At 38.0% G+C, this 18,460-nt stretch overlaps 1 protein-coding gene across 1 annotated transcript in view; it reads left to right on the forward strand.

The window, feature by feature from the left end:
• LOC121105435 (E3 ubiquitin-protein ligase HECW2-like) overlaps nt 1-14,595 on the forward strand; it is a 95,032-nt gene extending 80,437 nt beyond the window's left edge. Inside the window, exons 3-6 of the mRNA XM_040642562.1 lie at nt 1,798-1,892; nt 6,940-7,015; nt 11,298-11,467; nt 13,847-14,595. Coding sequence (XP_040498496.1) covers nt 1,798-1,892; nt 6,940-7,015; nt 11,298-11,467; nt 13,847-13,993 — 488 coding nt within the window. The 3' untranslated portion in view covers nt 13,994-14,595. The remainder of the gene's footprint in view (nt 1-1,797; nt 1,893-6,939; nt 7,016-11,297; nt 11,468-13,846) is intronic.
• The last annotated feature ends 3,865 nt before the right edge of the window (nt 14,596-18,460 follow it).

Here is an 18,460-nt window from a genome sequence, read left to right on the forward strand (position 1 = left end):
CATTCCTGCTTCCCTTTTGCCACTCCTCACTCCTAACTCTCTCTGCTCCATTTTTCTCATCTGTAAGTTTGAGTCCAGACCAATTTGTTCTGTGAGGCCTTTCCAACTCCACCGTCTGTGTCCTCACTAATCTTTTCTAGGGTCTCTACACTGCTACCTTGCTGCTCTTTCTTTTGAGTGCTTGTCTTTTGTATTTTGTCCTGCCTGTAATTGTCATCCTACAGCTACACTATAAAACAGCTGCTAGACCAGAACCCTTTCTTTGATTCCCTTGCACTGTCTGGCATGTATTGTGATGGGTACATGATAAAAATCTTTTGCTCGATGGTGCTAAATACGTTGTGAATCACGGCACTGTGTTATCGTATATAACACTCAATATTTTACCCCATGATAGAGTTAATATTTTGAGCTTTAGTATTTTGTCACTGATAGGAAAATATGATATTGTATTCCTGTATGTCGTATTTTTAATCCCATATAAATTTCTAAAAGAGGCTTTTTCTTTAATCATTTTATTTTTCTCTTAAAATAGGCAAAGCAAATACTCTGTAGGAAGCCATTGGGTACAGCCAGGAGAGTCAGTGGACTATTAACTTCCTTGGGGAAGTACATCTAGTGGCCCCATTTTAATAACCCAGGTGGCTCATTTGAGAGAGGAGCTCCACTCCTGTAGGCTGGGACTCTTCCCTGCGGCCTGCCCATCAGCATCACTGCCCGTATTACACGACACCTTGGGAAAAGGGCATCTTACAGTGACATAGCAGTGACTCAGATACTCTGTATACGGAGAAATTCTGGAGGCTGTGGGTTCTCTCTGACATTTTGGCTTCATGGTCTTTGAAATTGTCATTACTTTCAAAAATCAATAACTGAGATTTGTATTGCTTTTTATCAAGCTCAGATTGTACACACACACACACACACACACACACACCCCTGTGGGGCGAGATATAGTTCCACAGAAATCCCTTCCTTCCTTCCTTCCTTTCTTTCTTTCTTTCTTTCTTTCTTTCTTTCTTTCTTTCTTTCTTTCTTTCTCTCTTCCTTCCTTCCTTCCTTCCTTCCTTCCTTCCTTCCTTCCTTCCTTCCTTCCTTCCTTCCTTCCTTCCTATGTCTGTATCTATATATCTATATGCCAGTGGTTCCTAAATTTGATCTCTGCCTAGTGACTGCATTGAAGCCACTTGGAAAGTTAAAATACAGAGTCCCTATCACTGCAGAGTCTACTACAGTATTCTTTTTTACTTTGTTAGACAGCTTTTTTGCTATTTCCATTGACAGCGGCAGTCTGTCTATATTGTAGAGGTTAGGAGTGAACGCTTTGGAATTGGACGGATTGGGTTTGAGTTCTGACTCTGTCATCTCCTGTGTGCTTGACCTTCTGCAAGCCTCAGCACTTCTCCTGTAGTATGGGGACAGGCACCTCTACCTCCCCAGGTTGAAGTGAGGATTAAACAACAACATGAGCAGAGACGATCACGGGGTCTGGCATGCGGTGGACTACCTCGGTAAGAGGTGGCTAGCTCAATTCTTAGCCCTACACTATACATGTTATGGTGCGTCGTTTTTGTGCATTATCTTTCTCATATATTTGGGATGTTCTTAGAAAAAGTCAGAGGACCATATAAAATGAGATAGGAGCTGGTACCCTTTGTTTCTCTGATTGGAAAAGAAGGGATCATTCAGAGTCATGAGTAGGATTTTCTGAGAGGTGATATGACGGATTTCTTCAGCTAATTCCTAAATGACTTGTTTCAGTGTTTAAAGTATTGTTTTTCTCCAATCGATTTGCAGCGGAGATAAAAATCTGTTTTAAATACTACCACGGCATTAGTGGAGCCCTTCGTGCCACGACCCCCTGCATTACCGTGAAGAACCCGGCTGTGATGGTGAGTGCCCCTCATTGTCAGCTTCCTCAGGAGGTCCCTAGGGCCTGGGTTTCTATTTTTGCCTGTGTAGCTCTGACAGGGTTATGGGGAACAATGAAAAAGGAAACGCATAATACCATGGGCACCCATTTTAGGAAAGGAAATAACTTACAGGCTGGCTTACCTGGATCCATAATACAAATCAGTAGAAAAATCTGATTGGATTTATAACAACTCTGCAAATAGTCAACTCTTCAGAAAACCCATTCAGGAAGCAAGTAAATGAGTACCTCATCACACTTAGTCTTAAACTTGGTCTAAATTTAATCTAGATGACTGGTTGGGAGGAGATGGTGGCATTGCATCTTACGTGAGTTTAATTTACATGATTTCAACGAGTAAAAAGGAAAAGTAACAATTTAAATCGTGTGTGATTCTACCTGCCAGTTAACTGAGCAAGCTTTCACCCCAAAGAGTGTAAGATGGGGATCACGTGTGTGCTGTCCCCTCAGGAGGTCTGAGCCCAAGATCTCTTCATGCTGAGTTGGGCTCTAGCGCCTAAATATACCACACATTTTTGGTATAACATGGCCACTCGATGGAATTCAGTCTCTTCACCAGGTCTTCAAGTGAAGAGATACCTAATTTAGTTTTGGGGGAAACTGGTTGTGTTGGACTTTTGAAGGAAAGAATGTCTATTTGCAACATGGTACTTTCCAAAGGATTACTTTTTACAGTTTTGTGATTTTTTACTCCACTGACTAACTAGAATCTAACAGATTTGCAATATGTACTCCATTGTACATGGGTGGTTGGGTTCAGATTGTTTGGGGAAATTCTTAGAGTCTAAGATATGTAAAGCATTGTAGTTTCTATAAGCCATTAATAGAAACCAGGCCATGAAAGTATAGAATAAAAATATTGACTCCCACAATATAGAATCTTTGTGACAGAGTGTGTGTGTATGTTGTGTGTGTGTGTGTTGTGTGTATGTATGCATTTATAGATGCATGCATTTTTGGAAATAGGCAAGTGGCCATGCTGACTCCCTGATACTCAGAAAGTAATCTCTGCAGGTGGTATTTTAAAATTGTCCATACCCACCAATGTGGTATCATGAAGTCTTTCCTTTTCATTTATTCACTCAAACAAATATTCATTGGGTACCTGCTAAGTACCAGGCATTGCACCCACCACCAGGGATGACATGATAAGCCAGACCTGGTCCTTGCTCTCCCATCTGGTGGGGACAAGAGACATCAAGTAAATTAAATTATGTTTATTTGAGTGATAATTACTATGAGGGGGAGTAAAATGGGACCATGATAGCATATATGAGTAGGATTTATCCTGATCAAGTAGGTCTTGGAAGTCTTCCTTGAAGATGTGTTTACAGGATGATCTGAAGGATGAGTAGAAGTTACTTAGGTGAAGAGGGGGAGGGAAGAGCATTTCAGATAGTAGGAATAGTATGTATAAAATCTTCAGTATCTAAATATTCTTCTCACATTTGAATTATATTTGAGTTCCCACGTAGTAAACATTGTTTAGAATTTAAAAGAGTAATCCACATTCACAATACAAGATTTTGAAGGTCACAAGGAGAATAACAATGATTGATTACAAAATCTGCCATGTCACATACTAAGGACTGGAATATACTTTAATTAATATTCTAAAAAGAAAAACCATAAAACTGGAAAAGTGAGTTTTTTAAATAATAAAACCTTTGAAAGATTAATTTTGTATGAAATTAGACAGTAGCTTCCAAACATGATTTTCTAGATTCAGATTTTCTTAGACTTGAGCAGTTTCAGTGATCAGATATCATCGAAGACAGCAGGACTTCCCTCCAAAAACATTGATCTCATTCCATTGATTTTGCATTGAGATTACTCTGTCAAAGCCTGTGGATAGTTTGGAGATAATTAATTTGCTTCAGACAGGTTTTAGAGAACCTTAAAAGCTTCCCAGATACAGCTCTGGCCATCAGAACGAATATTTTGGTTCAAAGGATGACTAATGAAATTAATAGTCAATAGATTTCTGACCCAGCTAAGACAATTGGGTCTGTATCCAAAATTGTAAGGCTGTGCCACATGGACATCTCATGAAGCTGTGTTTCTATCACAGCATGATGGCCACCTTGTTACATGACATGCGTCTAGTTAGTGTGACTCGTTGACAGCACTGACATTTACAAATCTCTTTAGTTTCATTATTCCATGACCATATGCGAAAAACAGTCCATTGGAAGAAATAACGGAGCAACTCTGTAGGGAAGGAAATGAGCTGTCATCCTCATCTTATGGCCTCCTCTATCATATATCCTTTTGCAATGAATCAGGGATTTAAAAAAGTTGTGTCTTTTCTGTCATTTGCACTTTGACGTCATTGTCATTCATCAGAGTACACAGCGATATGTGTCTCAGGCATTTGGAACAGGAAATCCTCTGGCTTCAGGGACAGATAAAGGCTAGCATCACTCACTACCACGTATTGTTCCAACACTTGATTGTCGACGTTCCTTCTGGGTTTTCCTGGAATGAATCTATGGAGTGAGTTTATTTAAAAACCTCTCTCTAAACATTGAGTGCAGATGTATTTCTTATCACTGATGTCCCTATATCTAGCGACAATGTTTGGTCTTTCCTGACTTTATTGTCATGAATGATAAAATTGAATTCTTCAAGTATTATTTCAGATGAGCATTTGCCACGGTTGTAGTAAAGGACACAATCTGTGAATTCTGGGAGAATTGTTTCACATTAGCCTTTTGTTAGACGTGGTTTATGTTTTTAAAATGAGAATTTGAAGGCATTTTCTTGTGTTTCTATACTAGCTTATAACATTTTAGATAGGTTTTAGTGAAGACAAACCATGAGCCTTTTCCATCTCATTTAACTCACCGAGCATTGGTGTGGCCTAGCGGGAAGAGATATCATGTTTTTGGAGGGAACACATCTCATTGGGCAGTGTGGTCCATTTGAAGTGAGGCTACGGTTTACCAGATGTCTGGCTGTACCCGGACTTGGTGGGGCACGTTGCTGAGTGTCTGTCTCAGTAGCATCTGTACTACCTCACTCTGTTCATCACTCAATAGCCCAGGGGTGTGTGTGGTGAAAGCAGTATGAGACAGTGACAGCCGTCATTTATCTGGTCAGTTTGCTGCTCTCTCTGTTCCAGGTAAGCTGGGGATGATGAGTCAGAGGGGAACAACACAATATAATAAACCATACATACTTGTTGAGAGCCAATCCAGAATTATCAAGTAGTTGGTTTTATGGATGAGATGAAATGAGGATACGTGGATGGTACCCTAGTATATTGCAGATGACATTTGAAAAATTAGGAACCAGTTAAGTGCTCTACAAAATAGTTTTAAATAAGATACAGGAAGTAGAGAAGGAAGTAGAAATTTGTATTTCAAAATTTGAATTTCAAAATTTGAATGAAATTTATTTTAAAGTTGCTCAACTTTGCTTGGATTAGTGAAAGTTTTATCTTTTATTAGTGTATGTTTTTTTAAATTGAAGTATAATTAACAGACTGTTATTATTAGTTTAGGTGTACAATACAATGATTCAACAATTCTATACATTACTCAGTGCTCATTATGATACGTGTACTCTTTAATCCCCATCACCTGTTTCACCCATCCCCCACCCATCTCTCCCCTGGTAACGACAAGTTTGTTCTCTGTATTATGAGTCTGTTTTTTTTTTTAATCTTTTTTTGTTGTTGTTTGTTCATTTGTTTTGTTTCTTAAATTCCATACATGAGTAAAATCATGTGGTGTTTATCTTTCTCTAACTTATTTCACTTAGCATTATATTCTCTACTCCAACCCTGTTGTTGTAAATGGCAAGATTTCATTTTTTTATGGCTAATATTCCACTGTGTATATGCACCACATCTTCTTTATCCATTCATCTGTCAGCGGATACTTGGGCTGCTTCCATATCTTGGCTATTATAAGTAATGCTGCAATATACATAGGGGTCCATGTACCTTTTCAAATTAGTGTTTTCGTTTTCCCTGGGTAAATGCCCAATAGTGTAATTACTGGATCATATGATAATTCTGTTATTAATTTTTTGAGGAACCCACATACTGTTTTCCACAATGGCTGCACCAGTTTGCATTTGGTGGTGTGTGATTTTTAAAGGAGTAAGGGAGTGCTGCAAAGATTCAGTGCAAAGGTTTAATCTGAAATTTAGAATTAAAATGTGGTTTTTATTTCCTAACTATTCAAAATATATTCTGCCTTCACTTCTGTCTCTTATAGTATTGTGGACTCCTTTTTTAGAGAAATGGGAAACTCTTTTTTTTTTTTTTTTTTTTTTAGTATACTATAAATTGAGCACTAATTGTACATAAATTGAGAGAAAGGCTAGATCTGCTATGTGGTCCATAAATGACTGGTTTCAAGTGAGATATAATTTACTTGAAAGCTTTTAGGAAAACTTTTACAATACAATAACCAGTACAACATATTGCAAACTCTTGTCATTGCTAATTACAATACCACGTGCCATGTACCTGCAGCACAATAAAATAGGAGTCTACAAGGGCAATGGGGCATCCACGTGGTCACTCAGAAATATTTGGCAGGAGAGGATAATTCTGCGTACGTGTGGATGAGCTTGATATAGATCACCTGTTTAGTTTATTCTACGTTTTCCTAAGAAATCTAAAGGAGTTCGGTGTTTGGTTTGTAACTTAAAGGAATATTTTAATACGGTAATAGCAATATAAGTGCATTTACTACATATCAACTATATTCTTATCAAAGAAATAAAAGGACATGAAGTAGGTTGATTCATATCCCAGGGTATTTAGAAGTTTGTATTGGTTTCATTTGGGGTAAAGATTAAATTGAGGTATGACTGTCTCATCTCTGGGAATATGTCTCGATTCCAAGATTTATAGCATATGAAGAAGCATATACTACAATGCATCTTTGACACAAAAAAATCATCATATTTGCAAATATATGTGGCTTCTTAAGAAAGTTGAGTACCAAACTACACCTGTAAAACTTCCAATACGTGCTTTTCCTCTGCAGATGGGGGCAGAAGGCATGGAAGGAGGCGCTTCTGGAAATCAGCATTCTCGGAAACTAGTTAGCTTTACTTTGTCAGGTAAGGGTGTCTTTAAACATGATGTCCAGTTTGAGAGTATATCATTTCAAAGGCATGAGTGGTCATTTTTGTCTATAGACTCTCATGTATGATATATGAACTAGTTATTTATATTTTTTGGTAATATTTCTGGAAATTCAAGTGTATTTCTTACCATTAGATTATTAATATAAACTCGGAGACTATTTCTTCCACCAAGTTTTCTAGTGATAGACAGACTATGACTATGTATAGTTACTTTAAAAGAACACTGTAATGTAATACGTGCTCACCCCACAGTAGAACTTTGATTATTGAAAACAAGGTGTGCTCAGCTCATCCAGAGAAAGGAAAAAGTTGGAGACTAGAAAAAATAAGCCAAAGGATGCTCCTATTTCTGTGGAGAAATACACATGGAAGTTGGAAAGCTGATGAGACCATTTTTTGTTTATTTTCTGGTTAGTGAAATACTCTAATTGCTGATATGTTTATGAAAAAAAAACCACTGCTTTTCAGATTGTGAGTTGGAATTCATTTGTGTTTTGTAAGTTTAATTTAGTTGAAACCAGCGGTTTTAAAAAAAAAGAATAGGAAAAATCAGAGTTTTACACTAAAGGGAAATATTTTTTCATAGAACATCAGTTTAGACAAACTGAAAACTTTCACACAAAAAGTGCACGCACCTATGCACGGGTGTACTGGATTTCAGAGTGAACTAGATTTCGTATGTAGGTCACGGTCGAAAATATTTGAAAGCTACTGATTTAAAAAATATATAATTGGCACTTATAAAGTCAAGATTTGCACTAAGAAAATCAGTGTTTGAAATGGACTTTTAACACGGACAACTGTGCTACGATATATACAAAATGCAGTCTAACAGATGTCTCCACTGTAAGATGTTTTGTTTTCATTTTTCCGTGGGTGCAGCGCTTCTGAAATTTAAATTAGATTCACTTTTCTTGGCTGCAAAAACTGTTGTGAATGAAAATTAACTTTCTCAAGAGTGAGAGAAGACAGACATTTCCATGGTGCATAATTACCACCTTTGATGAAGTGTGTCCATTAGTTCAGTGCTGGCCTTGGCCTTCAGAGTGTCCATTTCTGTTCTAATATGTTCCTTCTCCCCACGTGAGGTTGCTCACTGTGAAAGCCTTTGTTTTTGCTTTGATCCTCCGGTGAATCTCAGAAGTCGTAAACTAGTGGCTTATGCTTCAAATTTAGCCAATAGGTATGTTTGGTTGGAACCTCCAGGGTTTAAAACACATCTCGGTTTTTAGGGGCGCCTGGGTAGCGCAGTCGTTAAGCGTCTGCCTTCGGCTCAGGGCGTGATCCCGGCGTTCCGGGATCGAGTCCCACATCGGGCTCCTCCGCTGGGAGCCTGCTTCTTCCACTCCTCTGCTGTGTTCCCTCTCTTGCTGGCTGTCTCTCTGTCACATAAATAAATAAAATCTTAAAAAAAAACCAAACATAACTAGGTTTTTAGAAGGGCAGTTAGAAGTACCACTGTCAGTGCTACTACTCCCCCGCTCCCCATTATCTGTGTGTCCCTTGAAAACATTTATTTGGCTATACTTTAGACTTCATAGTCCCAAGTGGCTGCAGGTACAGAAATCCTTCAATTATAGGTAGGGAACAATTAGCCAACCTCTATGCTTCAGAAAATTTAGAGTTTGACCATCCCATGGTTTTCTTAGTTTAGAAGCATTGCCGTAAGATTTCAAGTGATCAATATCATTCTAAATATGATATACACATATCAATTTTGACTCGAGGGAATGCTAATTAACTCCCCATAGGAGCATGACCATCCAGAAGCTGAAAATCCCAGGACATTTTCCTAAAAAGTGGGAAATCAGCTTTGGGACACCACCAAATGCTGCTTCTTTAAATATAATTTCCTCCAACCTCCCACCTCAATACACATGGTAGCGGCTACTTTATAGCTGTTTTATTTCCTAAGGTATTGTCAGATATTTGCAGATGGTGTACAGAAATGGCTAAAAATCATAGAAGATGAAAGCAATTCTACAATGGTAATTCTGAAAAACTAACCCAGTTGTAGCATGTTGACAGCGGGTGGTAATATTTATCCAGGAGCATTTGCGCTCTGTACAATGGCTACCTGCACGTGTTCTACTCTCGATTATCTGTGGTAAGTAGGGACACGAATAATTGAATTCTACATCTAAAACAAAAACTGTGTTTTGATGAATATCTTCATCCTCTTCTTCAAATAAAACTTTAAACTAGGATATTTAACATGTCATACCTTTGCGACTTTGACTTTGTGACTTCTTTTTTGGTCTATGAGGTTATGTGGACACTTACGAGCAATAAAATATATAAAAGACAAAAGGGAGAAGCAAGAGCAGGAATGAGATGGATAAGGGGACTGAATAATCAGACTACAAATAATTGGTAGTTTCTTATATTTATTAATGAAGATTTATTTGTACAGTGTTCCTTGTGGCAAAATTTGGAATGAGGGTTATTTAATAGTGACATCTTTCATCACAGTGGCTTAATCTTCTGATGGGAGGTTTTTGTTCAAAGGAATGCTTTGCATGAATAATTTAGCTCCGTCAGGCCTTGTGGCAGCCATTTCTGTACGTGTTACTGCTCATTTGCTGCAAAGAACTCCCTTCTTTAGGAGTAGATTTAATATCTAAAGAATATTATTATTCTGTCTTTGAGTCTGAGGCAAGCATAATCAAGAAAGGTAAGAAAATAAATATGCAAATTGTGTTTTTCTCTTAAAGCTGTTTTATGCTAAATAAAGCCAAGCGAAAACATGTAGCATTATTAAATGGGTAGTAAAAGGCAGATGCTGTATTAATAATGACTCCGTAGCTTGTGAAGTGCCGGGAGTGGGGCTGTAAGGCTAATGAGCTCACAGCAGCTTTTCTGAAGTGCCTNNNCTTACTCCTCTTTCCCTTCTACCACTGGTTTTCAAATCAAACCTCTTACTGTATTTCATGGCAGCGTCCCTAACATGAATTTTTCAACCCTTGCTGACATATTAAATTGCGTCCTCTGCTGCCAGTCAGTTGTCCTCAGACAACATGCTAGGCCGCAGTTCTTGTCGGCCATGGGTGAGCCTTCTCCAGGCAGCGCTCCCTAAAGAATATGGTCCTATGGGCAACCCCAGGCCAGTTCTGTCCTACTAAGAAAGACTGTTTCAAGAGTGGTCTTGAGGGGCGCCTAGTGGCTCGGTCGGTGGGGCGTCTGACTACTGATCTCAGCTCAGGTCTTGATCTCAGAGTCGTGCATTCAGGCCCCATGTTGGGCCCAGCGTGGAGTCCACATTAAAAAAAAAAAAATGAATGGACTTGAATAGGGTGACCTCCTATGATTTAGGGTCACCATAAATTACTGATCTGGGTAATCCAAAGATCTCCAAAGCTTCAGAGGCGTCTGCAGAATTTCTCTCTGGACCAGGGGTCAGCACCTCCCTAGGCTGATCTCAGTGTCATCAAGTTACTTAGAAACAGTCTATTATTGCAGAAGCTTTGAGGATCACTTAGCTCTCAGGCCAATCTTACTCACACTAATATGCTCAGAAAGGTGTTGAGGACTCAGCGGATCTGGGTTTATTGCCTGGCATGTTTGTATCCCTTAGCCTGACTCCCTTTAAAAGTATCAGTCTCTTCACGTACCAGAGTTTAGCCAGAAATTTTAGCAGCTCACCTAATGTGACATAACAGCTGGTGAATCTAAGATGAGTTCTGGGACAGTCATCAAATATGTAAGTTCCTAAACAGTAACCTCATAATTACTTAATACAGCAGGTGACATTCAAATTTTAGAAATATTTCTGGTCTCCTTTTCCCTCTAACATTCATTACGTTTGTGGAGTATATATGACATTTTAAATGTGGTACAACCAAATGTGTGCTCTGAAGTTTTTCCTCCAATTAGACATAGCTCTATAATTTCATATATGTATGTAGAAGATTTAATTTTTCTCTCATGAAAGAACATACTAGCATTCTTTTTTAAAAAATAAATTGTTGCCTAATAATTTTTCCCACGATATTGTTTGAAATGCTGGTTGCCGAACCATGTGAAGATGCACGTGTTAGAATCAAGATGATTCCCAGGAAAAGTCAGTTTAGGTACGTAAGGTGACGGTAAATGTTTGGCTTCATTTTTGCAGCCTGTCAGGAGACCTCCCACTCTGTTGGAATTAGTCATAACTCACTTGTCCTCACTTACCTAAGCGATCATAGTGTAACTTTGTTATTGTTTTGCTGTTGTTTACCCCCTTCTTCCCCTCCCTCCCTCCTCTCTTTCTTTCAAGATCTTAGAGCAGTTGGGCTAAAAAAAGGGATGTTCTTCAATCCTGACCCTTATCTTAAGATGTCCATTCAGCCAGGGAAGAAGAGCAGTTTCCCCACCTGTGCCCACCATGGGCAGGAGAGAAGGTCTACTATCATCAGTAACACCACCAATCCAATTTGGCACCGAGAGGTAAGATGATCCTCAGAGATCTTCTATTTGACAGTTAGGAAGGTGGCCAAGGCCATCTCTGTTGTGTGTATCATTGAGCTGTTTATGAGCATGGCAAGATGGCTGAGGAGTCTTGGGGCTCTGTTAGCAAGAGAGTTCGATGAGAATGAATTAGTTCCTTGTGGCCAAGGCCAAGTGTAGGGCAAAGCGAGTGAGGTCCTTACCTTGGGTGCATGATGGGGGCCAAAAGACTCAATCATCAAAATTAATATTTTAATGAAATATTTTTAAAAAAATCAAAATCAATGCAAAAAATTCATAATGAACAAATATTAAAATTTTAAGTAAGGACAGGGTCAGTAACAGTGCCTTGTAGAGTCATATTAGAGCCTGAGGCAGAAGGAAAAGTCAGCGACACCAATCCTGTTTTTATTTAAAATTTGAATGTTTTTACACCTGAAAATAATACAACACTGTATGTCAACTAACTGGAATTAAAATAAAAACGTTAAAAGCCCACCCAATCTTTTATCTTTTGTTCTAGTATATATTCAGTACAAATTAAGAGAATTTCTCTCCCTACGGGCTTTGGTAAATGTTTTTTTGGATTTCTAGATTTTGGTTGATTAAATAAGCCATCCACGGACTTGTCATCCTGAGTGAAGCCAGATTGTTGGTATGTTGATGATGTACTTTAGAGTTTCTCACAGCTACGTTATGCTGCTGTCACCTTAGTGCACTGCATCATTGAAATCAAGCAAAGGGTTTTCTCATTAGAATTGGGGGAAGTCAGAGAACGAACAGAGACATTGTTTCTCATCTAGTGAACAGAGTATGAACTCTCCCACCATTTCTCAGAGATCCAAGACATGTTTCACCTATTAGTGTGAGATTAGAGAATTTCTGGGTAAACCTTCATTGGCATCCCTAAATGTTTAATGACAACAATATGTTCTAACAGTTTTGTAGAAATATTTCACTGGGGCAGGAGATAATTCAGGAAACGAATCAGAAAAAAGGTATGGCTATTTGAGACTTGCCAGCACAGCAAGATGTTTCTCCTGAGTTCTTATGGTTATTTAAATGGATTAAATACTGCATGTATTCTTACACCTGGTTTAAAAAACTACTTATGATCTCCAAATAGTAAAAAACTCTTAATTTAACATATTTAGAAGCCTAGAAGACATAACAGGCATCTCACTATGAGCTCTAGAAGGAACATAGTGGATATAGTAATGTTACTAGCAATAATTTTCTTCTCCTAACATTTTATATTTACAAAGTTCTTAACCATGTTATCAGCGTATACCTAATAAGGGGACATAAAAGATGAGATCATCATCTCTCCATTTTGATGATTAAGAAGCTGAAGCTGGAAGTGTTTATGTAACTAGCTGCTCAGAGGCAGAGACAGTGCTTAAACTCAGCTCTCTTATTCTCAGCAAGTACCTTTTCCATTCAGCAGATTACTGGACTACATGGCCCTTGGCAGAACTTTAATTGTTACGACTAAATAAACTTAGTGGTGCCTAAGTGTAAAACTGGCTGCACCATTCACATCATTGTGGTTGAGTGGATAATGTCCGGGAAGGGGCGAAATGGTTCGGGTTAGATTCCGGCCCCGTCACTTCCTTACCCCGAGATGCTCATCCTTGAAAATGTTATCTTTGTAAGAATAACATGAAGGTAATATATGTGAAAGTCTTTGTAAATGCATAAAGCTTTTTATATTTATTTTATATTCTTATTAATATCCAATCTGTTTTTCTTCAATGGCATTCCTAAGCAAAACAACAAAGCTTAATGTTAACTTCATATTTTTATTTTTCTGTCCCAGAAGAAATGACCCCATGTGCCATTTAAATTAAGTACTTTCCAGTTAAACATTGTTTCAGTCTCATATTTATCGGAGAAACCACAGTATTCTGTACATGTTCCTACTTTATCCACTAAGCGAAAGAGTATTTTAACCTGTACAACTTCAGAATCCCATGGGATGAGGAATTAAAATTGCTGTTAATCAAACACAGCAATAATTCAAAACCATCCTGTAACAGGATATTAATTCCAAAGAATTGAGATACGATAAATGTAGTAAGTACTAAAATTGTATTGTGCACAATTTAATATTTGATAGCATCTCCTGAAGCTGTTGAACCAGGAAGGGCTGAATGACTGAAAGGGCTTCTTTTGCCAGGCAGGTCCTTAACTGATGCCTTGTAATCACTGTGAGTGCTAATGATTCTAAGAGAGGGTGGACAATGGCTGCAGATATTTCTAGCAATGTGGACTCTAAGTCATTAGGATTTAAGAGACACCATTTTCTATAATAATGAAATGATATAATTTCATACTGTCTTTCTTGTGAATCAACATGTTATGTGTTTTTGTTTTCAGAAATATTCCTTTTTTGCACTTCTTACTGATGTCTTAGAAATTGAAATTAAAGACAAATTTGCCAAGAGCCGTCCCATCATCAAGCGTTTTCTGGGGAAACTAACCATTCCAGTCCAGAGATTGTTGGAGCGGCAAGCCATTGGGTAATTAGCCCCCACATGTAGGGATCTTACTGAGATTAGTTTGTACAGAAGCATCTGAAATGACACTTTGTAGTCCTAGAACTTTTCTTACTGAGAAGTGGTCAGATAATTCTTTTAAAAATGAAAGTGTTTGTATACTCATTAAACTGTGCAGGACCAAAGCACTTTGTTTTCATTATATACCTTTTTTTTTTTTTTTTTTTTTTTGGTATCTATCTTCCCTGAGATGTGCCTACCATTAGCATTTCAGCGTCAAAAGTCATAGTACTCAATTGTTCTTGAGTATATTGAAATCTTTCAGTAGAAGTCTCTCCTAGAGCAGGATTCTACTGTCAGGTTGACAGCTCCCTTATCCTAATTAATCCTGTCCAGACAGCTTGCTCTTCCTGAAAAACAAAAACCACCTTCTTTTAGAGCCATTTAAAACAAGATCTTGACTCATAGAAGGTATTACCACAGAGCTCTTAGACCTATACATTCATTCAGACAACTAAAGTTTACTCATTGAGAGAATTTTAAAATGTGATTTGATGCCTGTTTTCTTTCTGTGAGCTTTTTGTAAGTTGTGAATAAACTAGTTAAGAAATCATAACATCCTTTATCATAAATGGTGTATGTATTTTTACAAGGTCGTTTCCAGCAAACTCAGTACCGCTGCTGGTCTGAAGTAGCACTGAGGGTACTGTTTTGGTATCTTTTTCATTGTAGGAGAACATTATGAACATATGGCAGTAATAATAGTAATAGTGGTTGTGGTGGTAGTGGTGGTGGTGGTGGTGGTGCCACCATCTTGTTTTGTGTCTTCTTCACTGTGAGAAAACATGAACAGAGCAGATGGTAGTGGTGGTCGTAGTCGTAGTGGCAGCAGAAGGAGTAACAGTAGTAGTAGCGATAGTAATAAATAACAGTGAACAAACAAAAAAGATGCCAAGAGCTTATTCTATGTCAGGGGTTAAGTACATTACTCTGATTAGCCCATGTAACTTCCTCAACATCTCTGGGAGATAAGCAGAGTGATTATACCCATTTCCGAGATGAGGAATCTGAGGCTAGCAAGCAAGAGCTGGAGCTGGGATTTGAGGGCAGATCAGTCTGCTCCAGAATCCTGGCTTCTGTGCAATACTTCAAGGACGGGCAGCAATGGGTTATTATTTCAGCTAACTAAGGAAAGTCGATCATTCATAGTCACTCTGCAACTAACGAACTGTTCTGTTTTGGCAAGTCATAATTTACTTGGACATTCCTCATCTGAAAAATACAGTGTTTAGACCAGCTGAACTCGAAGGCCCCTTCAAAATCTGAAACTAAGCGATTGTAATGGATTCTAATTCTCTGGTCGTCAGAGATGATGGAATCTGTGGTCTAGCCAGCACACATGAAGTAGGAATATTATACTGAAATCTAGCAACCTAGTTTATCTGATAAAAGCTAGGAAATCACAATTACTGCTTCTGGTAGAGATCGTATACATTGGGAAGTTTTTATTTTTAGGATTTATGGAAAGTGAAAGATTTTAAAGAGTAAGAATTAACTTTAGTAAATACAATGTATCTATCATTTAATTTATATAATTATCATCATATAATTTACAGAATGCATAAGACACATGATAAAAGTGTGAATTTATGTACACTAGTAGGAATGATCAGGGCAAAATAAAACCTTTTCAGCATGTGAAACTGTTGTTGACTTGCTGGCTTTTCATTTAGTCTTTTAAATAACTGGACACTTGGGAGAACGGCCAGTCATGAATTGATGTGTATTAGAAGGAAGTCCAGCATGAACTTATAAAATATTAGAATTATGAAGTATTTCTTTATAAGCATATTAAACACATTGCCTGATACAGATACTTGGCGATTTGCTTTATTAGATAAGAATGATACCACATATTGGTATATCAGCTATTAACACCTAAATATATATTCCTGATCTGATTATTGCTTTCCATCAAGTAATTGATTCACCTGGAAAAGTACTGGGTTTTCATTACTTAGATGTTTGGTAGATTGCTGCCCTCTGAAGTAGTTGAGGTTTTACAGAGTGTGGTTTTGTAGGATGAGCTAGAACTCCTTACTAATTCCCTATTTTGAGAGCATTTGTTTGAATATGACATTTTTCGGGAGAGTGGCCCACGTTTCTCCAAAATACACACCGCTTTCCTACGCTTTGTCAATACCTCTGATTATATGAGAGAGAATGCCCCAGGTAGTGAGAGTACTTTGACACTTAATCTTCATAATAGTGTATCATAATAATATATAATATATTGTTCACAGTAATTTATCACAGCAAGAAGCAGGATGAGTCAGAGGAGATTAGGTAAGAAGAAGGAGGCACAAAGATGAAAAAAGAAAAAACAACCCAAAACCCAAAAATAAACAAAAGAAAAATAAAGATGTATTTTTAAAAACCCAAAATAAATAAAATAAAAACAGGAAGGAAGGAAGGAAGGAAAGAAGGAAGGAAGAAAGGGAGGAAGAGAGAAAGAAAAGAAAAGAAAAAAGAAAGAAAGTAGGTGACTCCTCTGATAGGCACTCAACAAAGGGTGAAACAAACCCTTGACTTAGAATCTCTGAATAGGAGGATTTCCTGTATTTATAGGTTGAATAGTTGAATTGAGTATCTGGCTACTTTGGTTCATAAATAGCACTAACACCTGTTAAAATTCTTCTTTCCAAGTAAAGAATCTCATTTGTTAATTAATTTATTCAACAAATACACGTGTATACATATGTAGTGTCTACCGAATGTGAAACACGGTGTTCGGTATTGGGGATATGACAGTGAGCAAAACAGATGGATGCAGTTCTTTTCTTACAATTCCTACTAAACATTTATTTCCTAGCTAAAATCCATTACTTCTATAAATCATCCATTATCAACACCAACACTTTACTTTTATGGGCTGAGGAAGAGAAGATGAGGATAAATGTATTTTTAACAAAGAAATGAAGGTTTTATTATTCTAGGACTTAATGTCCAAAGAGATAGGTGAGAAACCACAAGGTTGAGGACAGGCCATGTAATTTGCTGCCAGGTTCATGCCTTAGTGGGCAAAGATCAGGCACCTCTGTGTGTTAAGTGCTGTCTAAATTCTGGGAAGACAGTGGTAAGAGAAAGAAAAAGATGCCCCTCTACTATGCAGATTATAGCCATTATATAATGTTACTTGAACACTTTAATGTAAAAGTAGCATAACTATACTAATAGTAAAAATGCCTGTATATTCCTTTGCATAAAAGATTTTTTTAAAATACCAGTTTAAGTAGGTAAGGCATTATTAGAATAGCAGTCACATTTAGATGAGCCATGAGTGAATTATGGCATTAAAATGCATGCTAGAGATGGCAGCATGGTGACAGCCGAGCAGGGACTTCCGCGTCAGATGAATCTGTGTTCTAATCCCGTTGTGTCACTCAGTACTTATGTCTGGCCCTGGCCAAGTCACTCACCCTCCCCACGCCATGGTGTCCTCCTCTAGAAAATAGAGCTGCCACCTGCCTCCCAGGGGGGCTGAGAGACGGTGCAGGCAAAGCCCTTAGCAGAGTGTGCATGGCACATGTGAAGCGCTCACACTGGGAGACAAAAGCATTTTAAAAGCATCCTTCGGGACGAAAACTATTACAATGTTTGTAGGAAAGAAAAGAAAAAGAAAAAAATACAGTTTTAAGAAACTCTTGCTAAGAAGTCAGAAAGATCCCTAAGAACTGATCCAGGTTTTTACAGTCATATGTGTTCTTTTAAAGGGATGACATCTATTTGGAATTGTCCTGAGAAAGTAGAGACAGACAAATGAAACAGTGACGCGCATTAATAATAAATAGACTGGGGCTCCAAGCTGCACGGTGGTGCAAATAATAGGCAAAGGCATTATTTTCCTTCTGAAGTTGCCAGTAGAGGGCAGTGTGAGAGCAGAGATGGTGTGATTCCGTACTATCCCTTTTTTAAAAATTTAATTTAGTTTTATTATGTTATGTTCATCACTATACATCATTAGTTTTTGATGTAGTGTTCCATGATTCATTGTTTGCATATAACACCCAGTGCTCCATGCAATATGTGCCCTCCTTAATACTCATCCCCAGGCTAGCCCATCCCCCCACCCGCCTCCCCTCTGAAACCCTCAGCTTGTTTCCAGTAGTCCATAGCCTCTCATGGTTCGTCTCCCCCTTTGATTCCCCCCCTTCATTTTTCCTTTCCTTCTCCTAATGTCCTCCATGCTATTCCTTATGTTCCACATATAAGTGAAACCATATGATAATTGTCTTTCTCTGCTTGACTTATTTCACTTAGCATAATCCCCTTCAGTTCCATCCATGTCGATGCAAATGGTAGGTATTAATCCTTTCTGATGGCTGAGTAATATTCCATTATATATATAGACCACATCTTCTTTATCCATTCATCTGTTGAAGGGCATCTTGGCTCCTTCCACAGTATGGCTGTTGTGGACAATGCTGCTATGAAC

This window comes from Ursus maritimus, unplaced genomic scaffold (assembly GCF_017311325.1).
Source record: "Ursus maritimus isolate PB19 unplaced genomic scaffold, ASM1731132v1 scaffold_1, whole genome shotgun sequence".
Taxonomy (NCBI): Eukaryota; Metazoa; Chordata; class Mammalia; order Carnivora; family Ursidae; genus Ursus; species Ursus maritimus.